Genomic DNA, 19,493 nt, shown 5'->3' with positions numbered 1-19,493 from the left:
CACACTATTCTCACTCTGACTTTACAACTTGTACATTGATCAGTTTATAGAAAACCTGGATAGTAATTGTGCAGTAAGACGCTCAGTGGTGGAGACATTTAAGTCATGTGACCGTGATGTCGTCTGTTTGTAGCCTAGCATTAGCTTTTTACTGCTACACATTTAATTTACCTTCAAACATCACAGAGTGGAGTTCATCTGTGGAGATGATCTGCTGAACAGAACATTGTCTGATATTCTCAACTACACAACTGTTATCTGAGCAAATGTTATATAATGACCATCATCCCTGTGTGTGTGTGTGTGTGTGTGTGTGTGTGTGTGTGTGTGTGTGTGTTCAGACCGGGTGTACAGAGAGTGTCAGTCTAACGGCAGCTGGGCCCCTCGAGGAAACTACAGTCAGTGCACCGAGATCATCGTCATGGTGAGACTCATCAACACACACGCATTAACACACACACACATCAACACACACATCAAAACACATTAACACACACACAACAACACACATTAACACACACACATCAACACACTCACATCAACACACACACATCAACACACACATCAACACACATCAACACACACACACCAACACACATCAACACACACACACCAACACACATCAACACACTCACATCAACACACACACAGACACACACACCAACACACATCAACACACATCAACACACACACACCAACACACATCAACACACTCACATCAACACACACACATCAACACACACCAATATGAAGGTATATCGATGTCAAAACAACCAGAGAGATGCGCAGCAACGTGTGTGTGCACGCATGATAATTTTGTTATGCGTGCGTGTGTGCGTGCGTTGTTACGTGCAGATTGTATTTCACGCGTAACAAGAAGCTGCGTGCGTATGAAGCAGCGTGCGCACGTCTGTCTGTCACTGTTTGAGAAATGTTGTCACGCGTTCACACACAAACCTAACTTTGTTTCCCACTGAGGACTCGAGCAGCAGCGTTTTTATACATACATATATATATATATATATATATATATATAACAAAAAAAAAACACTTCTCCTCCTCCCCTTCTCATTCTTCTTTTATAATTCTGGCAGCAGTGTCTGGCTCATTGCTGCCTCCCCTGGTTGACGACACTTCAATAAAATGAAAAGGCCAACTACGCGAGGCGTCTAAGTACGCGGTGTGTTGCGCACGGTGCAGATCAACTACCGGTCGCACATCAGAAACTGCGACCGCACGTGTGTGTGAACGCGTGACAACATTTCTCAAACAGTGACAGACAGACGTGCGCACGCTGCTTCATACGCCCGCAGCTTCTCGTTACGCGTGACATAGTTTGCGCACGTCATTTGCGCCTACGTGTGAGCGTGTGACAAAAATGTTCAATTATCTTCATGCGAGCATTAATGCGTGCGTTCGCATAAAAACGCATGAATGTTACCCGTAGTCACTACGCGTCGTGTGATTACCGGCGTGCAGCAGTCATCACGCGTGAACGTGCGTGTGAACGGGGGACCATTATAAGTCAATGAGGAAACTACGTTACACGTCAGGTGCTGCTTGCTGCACAGGCGTCAAAGCACGCGCGTGTGACACGTTCAGTTGATAGGTGCGCACGCATTATGACACGATTCTACCGCCATACACCAACACACATCAACACACACACAGACACACACACACACACACACACGCACACACACAGACATATGGTGGTAGAATCGTGTCATAATGCGTGCGCACCTATCAACTGAACGTGTCACACGCGCGTGCTTTGACGCCTGTGCAGCAAGCAGTGCCTGACGTGTGATGTAGTTTCCTCATTGACTTATAATGGTCCCCCGTTCACACGCACGTTCACGCGTGATGACTGCTGCACGCCGGTAATCACACGACGCGCAGTGACTACGCGTAACATTCAAGGGTTTTTTTGCAAACGCACGCATTAACTTAAATTTTGTCACGCGCTCACACGTAGGCGGAAATGACGTGCGCAAACTATGTCACGCGTAACGAGAAGCTGCGTCCGTATGAAGCAGCGTGCGCACGTCTGTCTGTCACTGTTTGAGAAATGTTGTTACGCGTTCACACACACGTGCGGTCGCAGATTCTGATGTGCGACCGGAAGTTGATCTGCACCGTGCGCACCACTCCGCGTACATAAACGCCTCCGTAGTTGTTGTGTGTTCCACTTTCATCCAGTAGATGGAGCCATCGATCCAATACGAGATACAGACATACAGGCTCACACACACACACACACACACACACACACACACACACACAGGCTTCTGCATGACATGATTCATTTGTTCAATGAAGACAGAGAAAGTGTTCTGTTGCTGTTTCTTTACTTTGCTTCCTCACATAAGACACAAAATCAATGACAAACATTTGTAAGTTAACCACGCCCCCCGCAGGTGATCAGTTCATTGAGGACTGCTGGGACCGCTGGAGAGGTGCGTTAGGTTTGTGCACCTGAATAGCTGCAACACACTCCGGCCGATGAGAGTCTATTTGTATATATATTATTAGATGTAGCCTGTAACGCCCGCCAATGTAATAATGTCCACAAATGTAATAAACCACAAACGTAATACATTTTCCACAAACATAATAGCCGCTGCCTACTACAAACGTGACACGCGATTTCCCACAAATGTAATAACTATTACGTTTGTGGGGAAGTGAAAATCTTTATTGCAATAACTTCCCACAAATGTAATAATACAATGAATAATGGTCGTTGTGGTTGTTGTTTGTTTGTTTGCCTATACACCTGCTAATACTACTGACCGTGGGTGCAAAATCCAGCCGCTGACTCTCCGCTCCGCTATCACACAACGGGTCCCCCACCCGCCCCCCAAAAATGCTTCTTGTTAAAACATTAGAAGGACCGGATTTCCAAAACTACTAGAACGGCCGTGAGCGGCCATTTTGACCGCTGTTTTTTAAACTCTATAATCTCTCATGTAAATACCCAGTTGAGTGATGAATGCCTTCATTGTGTCATGATATATTTTTTTAAAAACAACATAACACCAAAATGTACATTTTAACAAGTTTAATTATACATTTATCAATATTCATATCATCGCACATAGTAAACCGTAATTATTACATATATTTACACAAGATTTTAATAGATAAAACTCAGAACAGTAAAACAATTAAAAGTATGGGTTAGGGGTTAGGGTTAGATTAAGATAAAGATCAGCCATCACAGTGAACAGACTCTTGAGGACTCCACTTATAACTGACTGACTTAGAAAATAGATTTAGTCTTTAGTTCCTCTTTAAAGATGAAAAGACTTTGGAGTCCTGACAGAGCACACGTATGTCCTCAGAGACGCATCAGACAAGAAAACTCTTTTGGGAGTGTGTGTGTGTGTGTGTAGAAGTTAACACCTACAGGGCTGGATCTACTAAAGGTTTGCGTGTATTAAAACGTGTGCAAACTGCTTGCACACGCAAAAAAATTTACAAACTGATTTACTAACAGTGCGCAAAAAGGGTTGCGTCTGTCAAAGGTGCAAAATAGCGCGTCTGCATTCAGTTAGTACGTTTGCAGCAATGAATATGCAACATGGGGTGTTTACACGCAATTGTGCGTGTTGTGGGTGGAGAAAATGTAAATATATTAATTTAGCACACGCAAAGTGATTTATCAAACTGGAAAGCAATTTTGCTCATAGAAACTGTGTCTATATTTAACACGTCTCAAAGGGAGGTGCAAACGGTTTGTATGCGTAATTGCGCACACGTCTGCCGTTATTGTTGCAAGAAGGAGACGCCGAAACAATGAAGGAGACGCCGAGACGCATTTTTCACCCTCGTGTGAACATTTTTGGGATGAATGAGGAAACTATCATTAGAACATATCGCCTATCCAGCCTGGCCATTTTGGAGCTGTTGGAGGATTTGGAGCCAGCTACGAGAAGGAGTCACGCACTACCTGCAATAACAAAATTCCTTGCAAGTTTACTATTATTATTATATTTATATTATTATACGCCAATTTTTCTTTTGTTCTTCTTCTGATGTCTTGGTATCTCCTTTTCACTTCATCCACTGTTCACCTGTTTTTTCCAACAGCATTAACTTTTTCACCGATTTTCTCCCACACGGCGTTCCTTTGCGCGGCCGTCAGATTCCTTTGCTGCAGCTCATTGAAATGTTTATTCGCTTCCTCCACCAACACTTCTTTTCCAAAGGGTCCAATTTCACTTTGCGCTTTCGCTCTCTCAAACTCGCCATGCTGAAAACCATGAAACACACTAAACCCTCATTTAAATAGGCGTGTCTCCAACACGTTTGCACCTGTTGTCATTAATGCAATCACTCTTAGTAAATCGCCCGCAAACCGCGGTTCAACCCCACACACAAATTTCTAGATTGCCCACGCAGATTAGTACAAGCAATTTGGGATCTTAGTAGATCCGGCCCACAGTGTATTGGGTGATAATGTGTTTTTCTGATACTGGCATCTATAATAGATCACACTCACTCAGGGGGCACATATTTGTCCTGACTGTTTGTTGACCTGAAACCACTTTGTACCACCTGTCTGTCTGTCTGCTTGTCTGTCTGCTTTACTGTCTGTCTGTCCGTCCTAACTTCTTACTGATGAAAGAAAGTCATTCTTAAACTAACCAGAACTACCACCATGAAGAATCATTCTACAAAACTATTGTCAGGGTTTTTCTTCCACAGGACAAGAAAGATCAGCCAGATGTTCTTCAAACAACTGTTGATGTTCAACTCAGAGCTCAAAGGGTTTATAGAGGTAGGTAGAGACTAGAGTTAGAGGGACTAGTTTCAGAGGTTAAGGTACCAGTTTCAGATGTAGAGGGACTAGTTTCAGAAGTATGTTAACCGGTCCTCTGAGCAGAAAGTCAACCAGCTCAGCAGGTCGCTGGAGTTTGAAGAAATGTTCACAGCCTCTCATCAGACTGGTGTATCGTCACATTTAAACTCACTCAGACAGTCTGTGCAGAACTCTGAGACTTACACTACACTACCTGATGATGATGATGATGATGATGGTGATGACGGTGGTGGTGATGATGATGATGGTGATGATGGTGATGATGATGATGGTGATGATGATGATGATGGTGATGATGGTGATGGTGATGATGATGATGGTTATGGTGATGGTGATGATGATGATGGTGATGGTGATGATGATGGTGGTGATGATAATGATGGTGATGATGATGATGGTGATGATGATGATGGTGATGATGATAATGATGGTGATGATGATGATGGTGATGATGGTGATGATGATGGTGATGATGATGGTGATGATGATGATGGTGATGGTGATGATGATGGTGGTGATGATAATGATGGTGATGATGATGATGGTGATGATGATGATGGTGATGATGATAATGATGGTGATGATGATGATGGTGATGATGGTGATGATGATGGTGATGATGATGATGATAGTGAGTTTAACCTGCCTCACAGGAGAAATCCCTCCACTTCCATGTCCACATATTTGTATGTTTCTGAAGAAAAAACCACTTCAGCTGCAACATAACAACCAGCTCAGTGCATCTGGAAAACAAACACACACACACACACGCACAATCAAATAAATAAACAACAACAAACAAGCCTGAGCCAATCAGAGTTGAGTGTGAATGGATGAGTGAGTGATAAAACGTCAGTGTGAATGCCGACGTCAAGAGAGATCAGTGTGAACCATCTGGACCCTCAGTGAGGTGTGTGTGTGTGTGTGTGTGTGTGTGTGTGTGTCCATATGTTCTGTATCAGCTTGCAATACAACGCCATCAGCCAAGACCAGATCGGGGTAAACCTTTTCAGACGCACCTTCCAACAATCACCCGGTAGTCATAGATTAATTCATCCAATGCAATTTATTGCGATCCCAAACGAATTCCATAAATCAGGATGCACAATTCCAAAACGATCAACCAATGGATAATCTGTGAAACGAAACAAAAACGATACTGATAGTAAACTGATATTATTCGGTGGTTAAAAAACTGTATGATCACCCCGTCCATGTCCAAGCGAAAACACTTCCTTCCATTTAAACACACCTGACAATTAATCCTCAATCATCGAGCCACAGATGATACAATAAGCAAATCATAGGGGGAGCAATCATTCCAAACCAAAGCATAATACTGTGACATGAGAATATGTACAATAATATAATAATTCTAAATATAAAAATAAAACACATAAATACCAGTATTCAAACAGAAACATTTCATATATAAGCAATATGGCTCCAACATGTTCTGTCATGTAACACAGTCAGTGTCTCTCTCTTTGTTTCCTGCTGAGAGAATCTGTCGCCTCTTTCCTGCTCTCCACTGATTGGACAGTGGAGTTGGCTGCCGGCCAGTCATAGAGCCGTAATTAATAAGAGAGAAAGGTGTTTGGTGTGTGTGGTTGTGTTTGTGTTTGTGTATGTTCAGAGTAAACAGAGTATAAAAGAAATGTTATAAATATGATTTATCACAGGACACACTCCGATTCTTAAGACTTGCCCTTTGTCGTTATGTTTACATGTTTTGGCATAATTTCTATTCATAAAATCAAAAACAGAAATGATTCAGATTGCAGCCGTTACCAAGGCAACAGACACACACACACACACGGCGTACACACACACACACACACGCACTATGACAAGTTCATACAGCAACACAAAGTCAAAGATACTTTACGAACCAACTTTGAACATAGTTAAAAATGATAAATTAGTCTGACTAGTCACACAGGTGTGAGGACTAGTTAAACAGGTATGAGGACTAGTAAAACAGGTGTGAGGACTAGTCGTAGAGGTGTGATGACTAGCCATAGAGGTGTGAGGGCTAGTCATAGAGGTGTGAGGACTAGTCATAGAGGTCTGAGGACTAGTCGTAGAGGTGTGAGGACTAGTGGTAGAGGTCTGAGGACTAGTCGTAGAGGTGTGATGACTAGTCATAGAGGTGTGAGGGCTAGTCATAGAGGTGTGAGGACTAGTCGTAGAGGTGTGAAGACTAGTGGTAGAGGTCTGAGGACTAATCGTATAGGTGTGATGACTAGTCGTAGAGGTCTGAGGACTAGTCGTAGAGGTGTGAGGACTAGTCGTAGAGGTACGTGGATTAGTCGTAGAGGTGTGAGGGCTAGTCATAGAGGTGTGAGGACTAGTCATAGAGGTCTGAGGACTAGTCGTGGAGGTGTGAGGACTAGTCGTAGATATCTGATGACTAGTCGTAGAGGTGTGATGACTAGCCATAGAGGTGTGAGGGCTAGTCATAGAGGTGTGAGGACTAGTCATAGAGGTCTGAGGACTAGTCGTAGAGGTGTGAGGACTAGTGGTAGAGGTCTGAGGACTAGTCGTAGAGGTGTGATGACTAGTCATAGAGGTACGTGGATTAGTCGTAGAGGTGTGAGGGCTAGTCATAGAGGTGTGAGGACTAGTCATAGAGGTCTGAGGACTAGTCGTAGAGGTGTGAGGACTAGTCGTAGATATCTGATGACTAATTGTAGAGGTGTGAGGACTAGTCATAGAGGTGTGAGGACTAGTCATAGAGGTCTGAGGACTGGTCGTAGAGGTGTGAGGACTAGTCGTAGAGGCTTGATGACTAGTCGTAGAGGTCTGATGACTAGTCGTAGAGGTGTGAGGACTAGTCATAGAGGTACGTGGATTAGTCGTAGAGGTGTGAGGACTAGTCGTAGATATCTGATGACTAATTGTAGAGGTGTGATGACTAGTCGTAGAGGTCTGAGGGCTAGTCATAGAGGAGTGAGGACTAGTCGTAGAGGTCTGAGGACTAGTCGTAGAGGTGTGAGGGCTAGTCATAGAGGTGTGAGGACTAGTCGTAGAGGTGTGAGGGCTAGTCATAGAGGTCTGAGGACTAGTCGTAGAGGTGTTAGGGCTAGTCATAGAGGTGTGAAGACTAGTCGTAGAGGTGTGAGGACTAGTCGTAGAGGTGTGAGGGCTAGTCATAGAGGTCTGAGGACTAGTCGTAGAGGTGTGAGGGCTTGTCATAGAGGTGTGATGACTAGTCGTAGAGGTGTGAGGACTAGTCGTAGAGGTGTGAGGACTAGACATAGAGGTGTGGGGACTAGTGGTAGAGGTCTGTGGACTAGTCGTAGAGGTGTGAGGGCTAGTCATAGAGGTGTGAGGACTAGTCGTAGAGGTGTGAGGACTAGTCGTAGAGGTGTGAGGGCTAGTCATAGAGGAGTGAGGTCTAGTCGTAGAGGTGTGAGGACTAGTCATAGAGGTGTGATGACTAGTCGTAGAGGTCTGAGGGCTAGTCATAGAGGAGTGAGGACTAGTCGTAGAGGTCTGAGGACTAGTCGTAGAGGTGTGAGGACTAGTCGTAGAGGAGTGAGGACTAGTCGTAGAGGTCTGAGGACTAGTCGTAGAGGTGTGAGGGCTAGTCATAGAGGTGTGAGGACTAGTCGTAGAGGTGTGAGGGCTAGTCATAGAGGTCTGAGGACTAGTCGTAGAGGTGTTAGGGCTAGTCATAGAGGTGTGAAGACTAGTCGTAGAGGTGTGAGGACTAGTCGTAGAGGTGTGAGGGCTAGTCATAGAGGTCTGAGGACTAGTCGTAGAGGTGTGAGGGCTTGTCATAGAGGTGTGATGACTAGTGGTAGAGGTCTGAGTTTCTCTCAGAATTGCTCCTATTTGAATGTCGCTCCTCACTCCTGTTTCCTCAGAGATTTAAATAAAAATTTTCAGACATCTCTTGACCCCACCATGCTTTTACTAAGTTAAGTTATGATGACTGCTTAACATTTGTGTCATTGTGTGTACTGTAATAGTTTAGTGTTGGGCAGACAAACAAACTGAAGTAACTGCTTCTATTTCCTATGTTTCTGTGTTTCCTGTGTGTTTCTGTGTATTTCCTGTGTGTTTCTGTGTTTCCTGTATGTTTCTGTGTTTCCTGTGTGTTTCCTGCGTGTTTCTGTGTATTTCCTGTGTGTTTCCTGTGTTTCTTGTGTGTTTCCTGTGTGTTTCTGTGTATTTCCTGTGTGTTTCTGTGTTTCCTGTGTGTTTCTGTGTGTTTCCTGTGTTTCTGTGTTTCCTGTGTTTCTTGTGTGTTTCCTGTGTTTCTGTGTGTTTCCTGTGTGTTTCTGTATATTTCCTGTGTGTTTCCTGTGTTTCTTGTGTGTTTCCTGTGTTTCTGTGTTTCCTGTGTGTTTCTGTGTATTTCCTGTGTGTTTCCTGTGTTTCTTGTGTGTTTCCTGTGTTTCTGTGTTTCCTGTGTTTCTGTGTATTTCCTGTGTGTTTCTGTGTTTCCTGTGTGTTTCTGTGTGTTTCCTGTGTTTCTGTGTTTCCTGTGTTTCTTGTGTGTTTCCTGTGTTTCTGTGTGTTTCCTGTGTGTTTCTGTATATTTCCTGTGTGTTTCCTGTGTTTCTTGTGTGTTTCCTGTGTTTCTGTGTTTCCTGTGTGTTTCTGTATATTTCCTGTGTGTTTCCTGTGTTTCTTGTGTGTTTCCTGTGTTTCTGTGTTTCCTGTGTGTTTCTGTGTATTTCCTGTGTGTTTTTGTATATTTCCTGTGTGTTTCCTGTGTTTACTGTGTTTCCGGTGTGTTTCCTGTGTTTCCGGTGTGTTTCCTGTGTGTTTCTGTGTGTTTATGTCTGTTTCCTGTGTGTTTCTTGTGTGTTTCTGTGTGTTTAGAGGAAGAGTAAAGTCCATTATCAGGTTGCTGTCATCATCAACTACCTGGGTCACTGCATCTCTCTGGGAGCTCTGCTGCTCGCCTTCACACTCTTCATGAGACTCAGGTAATGTACCTGTCTGTTTGCCTACCTGTCTGTCTGCTCCACAGATCAATGATTGGAGGCTGGATGCTCGGGGACAAAATGACAGCAGTAACTTGACTTGTCTCACACTCGGGAAGTTAAGTCGGTTTGTTCATCTTTTCCGGCCGGCCTCTAAACTCTGACGAGACAAAAACACACTGTGTATTTCTCAAAGTGTGAAACACACCTTTACCTGCGCTGTCGTCTCAGAGCTCAGCTGATACCTAAATGGATTTGAATTAGATGAAAGAAAAATATTGAGACTCTGATGAACCTGAACCATCCGGATCCTGTCTCACCCCCTGATCCTCAACAAAGCCAGCTTCCCAAGTGTGTGTGTGTGTGTGTGTGTGTGTGTGTGTGTTGGGTCATGTCCAGTCATTGTTGGAGGATTAAGGATCACACAGCAGGATTAGAGATGAAATGAAGCTTCGGTCCAACAGACTCATTTCTATTTTTGTGTTTTGTGTTTTTAAATGTTTTATTTCTTTTCAAAACAGATTCACGTGACTTTATTTCTAACTTCTGTGTTAAGGCTTCCTGCATGTTTATCTTGATCTGTACTCGTTTTTTTATCATAGTTTTTATCAATAAAGATGTTTGTCACCTCACATCATCATCAGCTCCCTGGACATCATCTTTATGTTGCAGCTGTACCAACAACTCTCCTGCCTGATGCTGTGAGACAGGAAGGTCCAGACGAGTCAGTGTCTGTTTCAGCAGCTGTTTTACTTTCAGTCTTTCGACCATCAGCAGCTTCATGTCTGCAGAGTTCTTCACGTCAGAAAGTTTGAGCAGGCTGCTGTGGAGGTCGTTCTTACAAATACTACCGTTAAAATCACACACAACACACTCTGTCATCTTAGAAACACTTTGAAGAGACAGTGAATGCAGAGTCACGTTCAGAGCTGCCATCAAGCTTTTTCTGCTGAGGACGAGGAAGTGAAAACAGATCGAGCATGAAGCTGCTCGTCCAAATAGAGAAGCTAAGAGTTAGGGTTCTGGTTCTCCTGGAGCTTTGTCCACTGACACACTGCTCAACCAAACTCCATTTTAAAAACAGCTGTTTTAAGGTCGGCCCTCATTTTTCACAGTAAAAACTGTAGTTACACACAGACAGACACCATTTCATCCTCTCTGTGGATGACCTGAAGCCTCAGATCTCTTCTCTTACTGTCCTTCGTTCTTTGGGGAAGTAAAAAAAAATCAGAACTGTTGAGATTTTTTATTGTTTGACATGAAAAATGCAACACAGCAGCTTTTAGACACGTTGCTACAACCTGTCTTCAGTCTGGTGCCGGCGCTTTGACAATGTTTTCACTGAAAATATGATGCAGATTTTGTGTAACTGCCATCTCTCATGAAAAGAATCAGAACCAACAACAGAGACGTTGGTTGTAATCTACACAACACACCATTACAGGTAAACTGTGCGTGTGTGTGTGTTGCAGGAGTATTCGCTGTCTGAGGAACATCATCCACTGGAATCTGATCTCAGCGTTCATCCTCAGGAACGCAACCTGGTTCATCGTCCAGCTGACCATGAACCCAGCTGTTACCGAGAGCAACCAGGTAACAACATCTGGAGCAGCTCTGACACTTTCAGGTCCAATCAGAGGTCAGAAGTCAGGAGAGTCCGACCAATAAAAACACAGCGAACAGAAACTCAGAAATCAGATATAACTCAGTGTGTGTGTGTGTGTGTGTCAGAGTTCAGTCATCTACAGTTCAACCAAAAAAACAAAAGCAACACACACAGACAGACAGACAGACACACACACAGGGACAGAGAGACAGACAGATACAAAGAGACAGACAGAGACAGAGAGACAGACAGACAGACAGACTCAGCTCACCTGTAGGTCCTTCAGTCAGGTGAGCAGCAGCGTCAGCAGAGCTACGCCTCGCCACGCCGACAACTCCTCCAGCTGCCCCCGTGTGGGAGGCTCCTGATCACCACGAGCGGCCTCAGTAACGCGACTTTACACCGAGATGTAACGCGGACGCCAGCTGACGGTGTGCTCCACCGCCGTCACTCTGATGCAGAACTTCTTCGTCTCTCAGTTTACGTCCGACTCCACACTGAGGCTGCACGTTCAGACTGCGCGGGTTTCTGTCGGCCTGTGATTGGATGATTGGCAGGTTGAGGAGTCACCTGTGGAAACACCTGCTCTACTCACTGACTGGTTACCATGGAGATGGTCTGCACTGACCACGTGCTAAGACAAAAATATAGCTGTGACATCACGTTGACGTCACACCATCTTATTTGTTTTTTACTGGTGACCATGGCAACAAAACAGAGAGAAGAAGTAAACTCTTTGTTTCCCCTCTTCTCCTCCTCCTCTCCTCTCTCCTCCTCCTCCGCTCCTCCTCTTCCTCAGGTGTGGTGCAGGTTGGTCACAGCAAGTTATAATTATTTCCATGTGACGAACTTCTTCTGGATGTTTGGTGAAGGTTGCTATCTGCACACGGCCGTCGTCCTCACGTACTCAACCGACAAGCTCAGGAAGTGGATGTTCATCTGCATTGGCTGGGGTCAGTTAGTCCACCTGTCTGTCTACCTGTCAGTCCTCCTGTCTGTCTACCTGTCTGTCCACGTGTCAGTTAACCTGTCTGTCCTCCTGTCTGTCTGTCCGCAGGTATTCCGTTCCCGATCATCGTGGCGTGGGCCTTTGGGAAACTTTACTACGACAACGAGAAGTGAGTCACATGATCAGTCTGTTATTATCTCTACAGGTGGTCACCTGTTGCTATGGTTACCTGCAGGTAGCTCTGAACAGAGGTTGAACTGAAATCCGACAGCCAATCAGAGAGGAGGAGCAATCTGATTTGTGGTTGTGTTTTGATTGACAGGTGCTGGTTTGGAAAGAGAGCTGGAGTTTACACGGACTACATCTACCAAGGGCCCATGATCCTGGTCCTGCTGGTAAGAACCTGCTCAGTCTACCATACATACAGCCCGTCCACCTAAAAGACATCCCGTCCACCTTAAAAACAGCCTGTCCACCCTGTCCAGCCTGTTGTTGGTTGGTTGGTTGGTTGTTGGTTGTTGGTTGGTTGGTTGGTTGGTTGTTGGTTGGTTGGTTTGTTGTTTGTTGGTTGGTTGGTTTGTTGTTTGTTGGTTGGTTGGTTGTTGGTTGTTTGTTGGGTTGTTTGTTGGTTGGTTGTTGTTGGTATTTTGTTGGTTGTTGGTTGGTTGTTGGTTGTTGGTTGGTTGGTTGTTGTTGGTTGGTTGCTGTTGGTTGGTTGTTGTTGGTTGTTTGTTGGTTGGTTGGTTGTTGTTGATTGTTTGTTGGTTGGTTGGTTGTTGGTTGTGTGTTTGTTTGTTGTTGGTTGGTTGGTTGGTTGGTTGGTTGGTTGGTTGTTTGGTTGGTTGTTTGTTGGTTGGTTGGTTGGTTGGTTGTCGTTGGTTGTTTGCTGGTTGGTTGGTTGGTTGTTGGTTGGTTGTTTGTTTGTTCATTTAGAACTGGAGGAAGGAGATCGGACTCAGCTCCAAGTTTAAACAAGGGTTTTTAAATCTTGTACAAGAGGAGCATTCACAGAGCAACACGCAGGTCAGTTACAAAGTGAAGACTCACTGTCTAAAGAGGAAATCAGGGTATTTATCTCCCTCTCTCACTCTGGGTGTGTCATCACTATAATAGATGCTTATTCAAGCCCATTTACAGAGAGGAGAATGTTTATCTTTGGTGTCTGTCGATTCCTTACTTAGGTTAAGTAAGTTTAACAAGTTTCAAGGCAAGGCCATAGAAGAAGTCACAAGTCACAGGTCACAGTTCACAGTCTCTCTAAAAAGGGCTGTGTAACATCAATTCGCATTCTTCTACATATAGCACAAAATTCTCATGACAGTTGGTTGGTTGGTTGTTTGTTGGTTGGTTGTTGTTGGTTGTTTGTTGATTGGTTGGTTGGTTGTTTGTTGGTTGGTCGGTTGGTTGGTTGAAATCTAACTCAGTCAAACTGACTTTAAACACAATGCTGTGAGTTCGTCTCTTCTTCTTTTCAGATTAATTTTGTCTTCCTGTTTAACATCGTTCGGATCCTGATGACCAAGCTGAGGGCGTCAACCACCTCAGAGACCATCCAGTACAGGTACGAATACCTTTAACAGGTGAGCAGACAGGTAAACACAACAAGTCACCACTGACTGAGGACACAGAGAGACTTCATCAACAGTCAGAAACTGTTGGAGGCTTTGTGGAGAAACTTATCTGAACTAAACCCTGTCTGAGACGTTGTCAAAGACCTTACAGGATACAGCGTCATGACACACCTCTGTACTATGACACACCTGTGTCTTCTCTGTCAGTCACATGCTGAGTGTCGTCTCTGATGATGTTGTTCCTGCAGGAAGGCGGTGAAGGCGACTCTGGTGCTGCTGCCTCTGTTAGGAATCACCTACATGCTGTTCTTTGTGAATCCTGGAGGAGAAGACGAAGTTGCTCAGATTGTCTTCATCTACTTTAACTCCATCCTGGAGTCCTTCCAGGTGCGTCTGTTAGGGTTAACCTCCATCACCTCTCAATGTTGTTAGCACAGTTAGCAGCCTAGTAACACAGTTAGCAGCCTGTCAAGATGGCACCGTGCTAGTGGCAGCCTATCGTAGCAGCTCCCGGTACTTCCTAGTTTTTATTGTGTTTTTAGCTTGTTTTTCCTTCATAGCTGTACACTGCGCTGTGGATTTATACATTATCCACACATCAAGATGCTTTTTCATCGGTTTGGATACCTTCTTTTAACTTTTTTTGTACTTGGGTCTCTCCTGATGACTGGAAGCCATACCTGCAATACAGCCGGCATTGTTTACAACCGTGACCAGCTAATTGCCCCGAGGTCCCCAACCCTCTGAGCCGGGGAGAGACCCACAATACCAGAGGAGCTAAGGAGGAGATGGCGAGGCTGCAGAGCGGGTGTTAAACGGAGAAGGAAGAGTAGGAAGTTTAAACCCTGCATCCCTGCAGTTATTACGGGAAATGTAAGGTTCCTGGCTAATAACATGGACGAACTAGAAGTGTTCGACCAGGACTCAGAGAGAGTACAGAGTGTCCATTGTTATGTGTTTCATGGAAATGTGGCTACATGAGCAGATACCGGACTCCAACACAACCATCCCCGGCTTCCACACGGTCCCAGCTGACAGAGACACCACCGCGAGCGGCAAGAAAAAAGGGGGAGGGCTCGCTGTGCTCGTAAACAACAGGTGGTGTCACCCCGGGCACATCTCTGTGAAAGAGCACGTTTGCAGCTCGGACATCAAGCTCATTGACATCGGACTTCCTACATATTATTTTCCACGGGAGTCTACTAATGTCATCACCATCACTGTTCACATTCCACCATCTGGGAACGTAGAAGCTGCGTGTGACGTCATCCAGGCTGTGACCGCGGGACTTCAGACAAAAACCCAGGAGCCTTCATCACCATCACAGGTGACTCCAACCACGTCTCTCATCAACACCCCCAATGTTTCGCCAGTTTGTAAAATGCACTACACGGGAAAATAAGACAATAGATCTGCTGTATGCAAATGTTAAAGATGGGTCGATGACTATCTGACGGGCAGACCGCAGTTTGTGAGATTACAGAACTGTGCTGTCTCCCTTCCTCTTCACCACCTACACTGCAGACTTTAAGTACCACACTGAGTCGTGTCATCTGCAGAAATTCTCTGATGACACGGCCATTGTGGGGCATGTAGAGGGCGGGAGGGAGGGTTAGTTTAGGGACCTGGTTGACAGTTTTGTTAAGTGGTGTGGGGAGAACCACCTGCAGCTAAACGTGGTGAAGACGAAAGAGATGGTGGTGGACTTCAGGAGGAACCAGCCCCCGCCCTCTCCAGTCTGCATTGGTGGGGAACCAGCCCCCGCCCTCTCCAGTCTGCATTGGTGGGACAGATGTTGACATTGTGGACTCAGACAAAGACCTGGGTGTTGTGCTGGACAATTAACTGGAGTGGTCTACAAACACAGAGGCAGTTTACAAGAAGGGCCTGAGTTGGCTTTACTTCCTGAGGAGGCTCAGGTCCTTTAATGTCTGCAACCAGATGCTCCAGATGTTCTATCAGTCTGTTTTTGCGAGCACCATCTTCTTGGCTGTGGTGTCCTGGGGTGCGACATCGAAGTGAAGGATGCCAAGAGACTGAACAAACTCATCAGGAAGACAGAGTCTGTTGTTGGCTCGGAGCTCATCACCCTGGAGGAGGTGGTGGAGGACAGGCTGCTGGCAGAACTGCTGGCTATCATGGACAATGTCTCTCACCCACTCCACAAAACTCTGGACAAGCAACAGTCTCATTCAACCTGCTGCCTAAAGGAACGGCACAGGAAATCATTCCTACCTGCTGCCATCAGACTTTATAATGCACAAATAATCTTAAATTATCATAACTGTAGTTAAATTATTATTACTGTAGTTAAAGGTGACATATTGTGCTCATTTCTGCGTGTTGACATGGTTCCTTGATATCTTAATGGAATGATGGTAACATGCTTTCGAAAAAACCTACAGATTGAGCACAGCAGGGTTCTTTACACACCAGTTTCACAGTCCTGCTCTAAGCGGCCGGTTTCAGTGCCTTTCCCTTTAATGCTAATGAGCTACTTTGTGCGCCGCCCACCTCTTCCTGCCGGCCGGAAGACATGAGGACGGCATCACGTGACCATGGCAACGAGCAATACACAACGCGAAGCAACTTTTCTGTGTCCATGTCTGCATATAACTGATAGTAGCACAGCAGACATGCAGCAGGTAGCCCCTGTCTCCAGCTCCAAAACAAAGTAGTGATTGCTTTACTGCAGATAACTTTTTGGTACTCTCAGGTCTGGTCTCTCATGCCAGCAACTAATGCTACAGGCTGTAGCGTTAGCTGTAGCCTACAGCTAACGCTACAGCTAACGCTACACACGTATTATACCAACACCCAGGAAGTCGTTCCACTGCCGGGCGTCTAACACACTGTCCTTTAGCACAACATGCTAATGAATTAAGGTAGCTCACTGGCCATGAATAACAGACCATTTCATACCATCTCCTCTGCTTGTTCACAGCGGAACAGCAGCTCACTGTGCGCGAACAACTGAGACATTTCACCCCGTCTCCTCCCCATGTTCACGGCCGAGCAGTGGTTCATCAGCCGGTTAGAAGCGATAAAATCTCAGTATCCTAATTCATTTTCTCAATTCACTGTCATGTTTTAAAAGAGTGCTGATATGACAAATTAACGTTTGGTAACATTAACATTATCGTGAATCCTACGGCCAGTAAGCCCAACGTTGATAACTTCACATGTAATGTTAATCAGCCTCATATTTACATCCACTGTTAGCATTAGCTCATGTGCTGAAAGACCAAAGTAACACAAACTATACTGTTTTTTAAATACTTACAGCTCCATCATTGACAGCGGGTATGGATCCATCTTTTAAGGGACAATCTCGGTGCCAGTCCAGCCTTATACTGACCCTGGTTGCTGAAACAGTCCGGCGTGAAGTGACTGGCACAGACCATAACGCTTCTGCTCACTGAAGCTGGGACGTTTCCCTGATAAATAAAATGTAGCCACTTCACTCTGATATCCTCTTTGGTAGGGAGGCGATGTAGCGAAACATAAGGATCCGTGCATCCGACGACAGAGCAGCAGTGCTTGGCTTTCGGGTTGTACATGGTAGCAGTCAGGCTGTCGCGTACAAGTGAAGCGAGAACGAGAAAATGGCGGATCCTTGTTCAGGTAGCTGGCGTAGTGTGGGAGGAGATACCCAGCGCGAGGGCAGGAGTATTCAAATGACCGGACTGTTACGTAACAGTCCGGGTGAAATCCAAACGGGTCGTTTAGACTCAATTCCTGACTCCGCCAGGTACAAAATATTGACTTAGTTGTCGAAACTCATGCTTACGGGGTGGGGAGGCACTCCGGATACGCAAATATACGTACTAAAGCAAGGAAAAAGTGAGTTTTGCATAATATGTCCCCTTTAAATTATTATTACTGTAAATAAAACTGCACCTTATGTTCCACTTTACTCAATACCTCAGCATTTTATTGTATATAGTACTTTATTGTTTCTATATCTGCCCTTGTATTTTGATTGTATTTGTAACTTGTAACATGTTAGCAGCCTGTTAGCACAGTTAACAGCCTGGTAATGCAGTTAGTAGCCTGTTAGCACAGTTAGCAGCCTGTTAGGGCAGTTAGCAGCCTGTTAGCACAGTTAACAGCCTGGTAGCACAATTAGCAGCCTGTTAGCACAGTTAGCAGCTAACTCAGGTCCTCTGTGTCTCTGCAGGGCTTCTTCGTCTCGGTGTTCTACTGTTTCCTCAACAGTGAGGTAAATGATCTCCTGTTCTGGGATCTTGAACGGGTTCCTCAGACTTCCACACTCGGAACCTTTATATTTTATATGATGATGTCATACGTTAGCGTCTCTACCTGTCTGTCTGTGTGCAGGTGCGGTCGGCAGTCAAGAAGCGTTGGATTCGTTGGCAGGACCGCAGCTCGTTCCGCAGCCGGGCGGTGCGCGCCACTTCACTGCCGACGTCACCGAGCAGAGTGTCCTTCCACAGCATCAAACAGTCCTCCAACCTCTGACACACTCTCACAGGCTGTGATGTCAGTCCAGTCAGCCAATCAGAGGCTTCACTGTGAGTCAGGACCTGGTAACAACAACCAATGGATCAGATCAGACTAGCCAATCACAGTGCAGGACACAGATTTGTGGAGCCAATCAGAGGGAGACCCTGCCTGGCCCTGCCCCTCTTCTTGTGATGACCAATCACTGGACCTGACCAATAAGCTGCTTCCACAAAGTCACAGACAGTCTTGACGTCGGGCAGCTGGACTGTGTCCATGATCTGCAATCAAATGTATTTATTGATTAGTGTTATTGATCAGCTATATTTGTCTCTATTGTATATTGATCACCAGCCTTCTCTCTTTTAACAGCACACACACACACTCACACTCACACACATTCACACAAACTCACACACACTCTATGAAGGTATATCAATGTCAAAACAACCAGAGAGATGCGCAGCAACGGGTGTGTGCACGCATGAGAATTTTGTTATGCGTGCGTGCGTGCGTGCGTGCGTGCGTTGTTACGTGCAGACTGTATTTCACGCGTAACAAGAAGCTGCGTGCGTACGAAGCAGCGTGCGCACGTCTGTCTGTCACTGTTTGACAAATGTTGTCACGCGTTCACACACGCGTGCGGTCGCAGTTTCTGATGTGCGACTGGAAGTTGATCTGCACCGTGCGCAACACACTGCGTACTTTGACGCCTCGCGTAGTTGTTCTGTGTTCCATGTTCATCCAGTAGATGGCGCAATCGATCCAATACGAGATACAGACATACAGACTTTTACATGACATGATTCATTTGTTCAGTGAAGACAGAGAAAGTGTTCTGTTGCTGTTTCTTTTACTTTGTTTCTCACATAAGACACAAAATCAATGACAAACATTTGTAAGTTAACCACGCCCCCCGCAGGTGATCAGTTCATTGAGACCTGCTGGGACCGCTGGAGAGGTGCGTTAGGTTTGTGCACCTCAATAGCTGCAACACACTCCCGGCAGATGAGTCTTTTTGTATCTATCACCTTTCTTCTTCTTTTTCTTCTTCTTCTTCTTCTTCTTCTTCTTCTTTTGAGATGCTGGCAGCAGTGTCTGGCTTACTGCTGCCTCCCCTGGTTGACGACACTTC

General features: G+C 45.3%; 1 protein-coding gene across 3 annotated transcripts in view; it reads left to right on the top strand.

Moving 5' to 3' along the window:
- crhr1 (corticotropin releasing hormone receptor 1) overlaps positions 1-18,951 on the top strand; it is a 24,330-nt gene extending 5,379 nt beyond the window's left edge. The window contains exons 1-11 of one of the 3 annotated variants that reach the window (XM_084371338.1): positions 350-424; positions 4,714-4,786; positions 9,665-9,771; positions 11,241-11,361; positions 12,174-12,327; positions 12,432-12,492; positions 12,646-12,718; positions 13,799-13,884; positions 14,143-14,281; positions 18,075-18,116; positions 18,236-18,951. In XM_084371338.1, coding sequence (XP_084227464.1) covers positions 4,733-4,786; positions 9,665-9,771; positions 11,241-11,361; positions 12,174-12,327; positions 12,432-12,492; positions 12,646-12,718; positions 13,799-13,884; positions 14,143-14,281; positions 18,075-18,116; positions 18,236-18,376 — 978 coding nt within the window. In that variant the 5' untranslated portion in view covers positions 350-424; positions 4,714-4,732 and the 3' untranslated portion in view covers positions 18,377-18,951. Of the gene's footprint in view, positions 1-341; positions 425-4,713; positions 4,787-9,664; positions 9,772-11,240; positions 11,362-12,173; positions 12,328-12,431; positions 12,493-12,645; positions 12,719-13,798; positions 13,885-14,142; positions 14,282-18,074; positions 18,117-18,235 lie in introns of those variants that run through there. The other 2 variants (XM_084371336.1, XM_084371337.1) reach the window with 2 other exon arrangements.
- The last annotated feature ends 542 nt before the right edge of the window (positions 18,952-19,493 follow it).

Source organism: Pagrus pagrus, assembly GCF_965226575.1.
Source record: "Pagrus pagrus genome assembly, chromosome: 13".
NCBI lineage: Eukaryota > Metazoa > Chordata > Actinopteri > Spariformes > Sparidae > Pagrus > Pagrus pagrus.
This window is presented reverse-complemented; position numbering and strand designations above follow the sequence as displayed.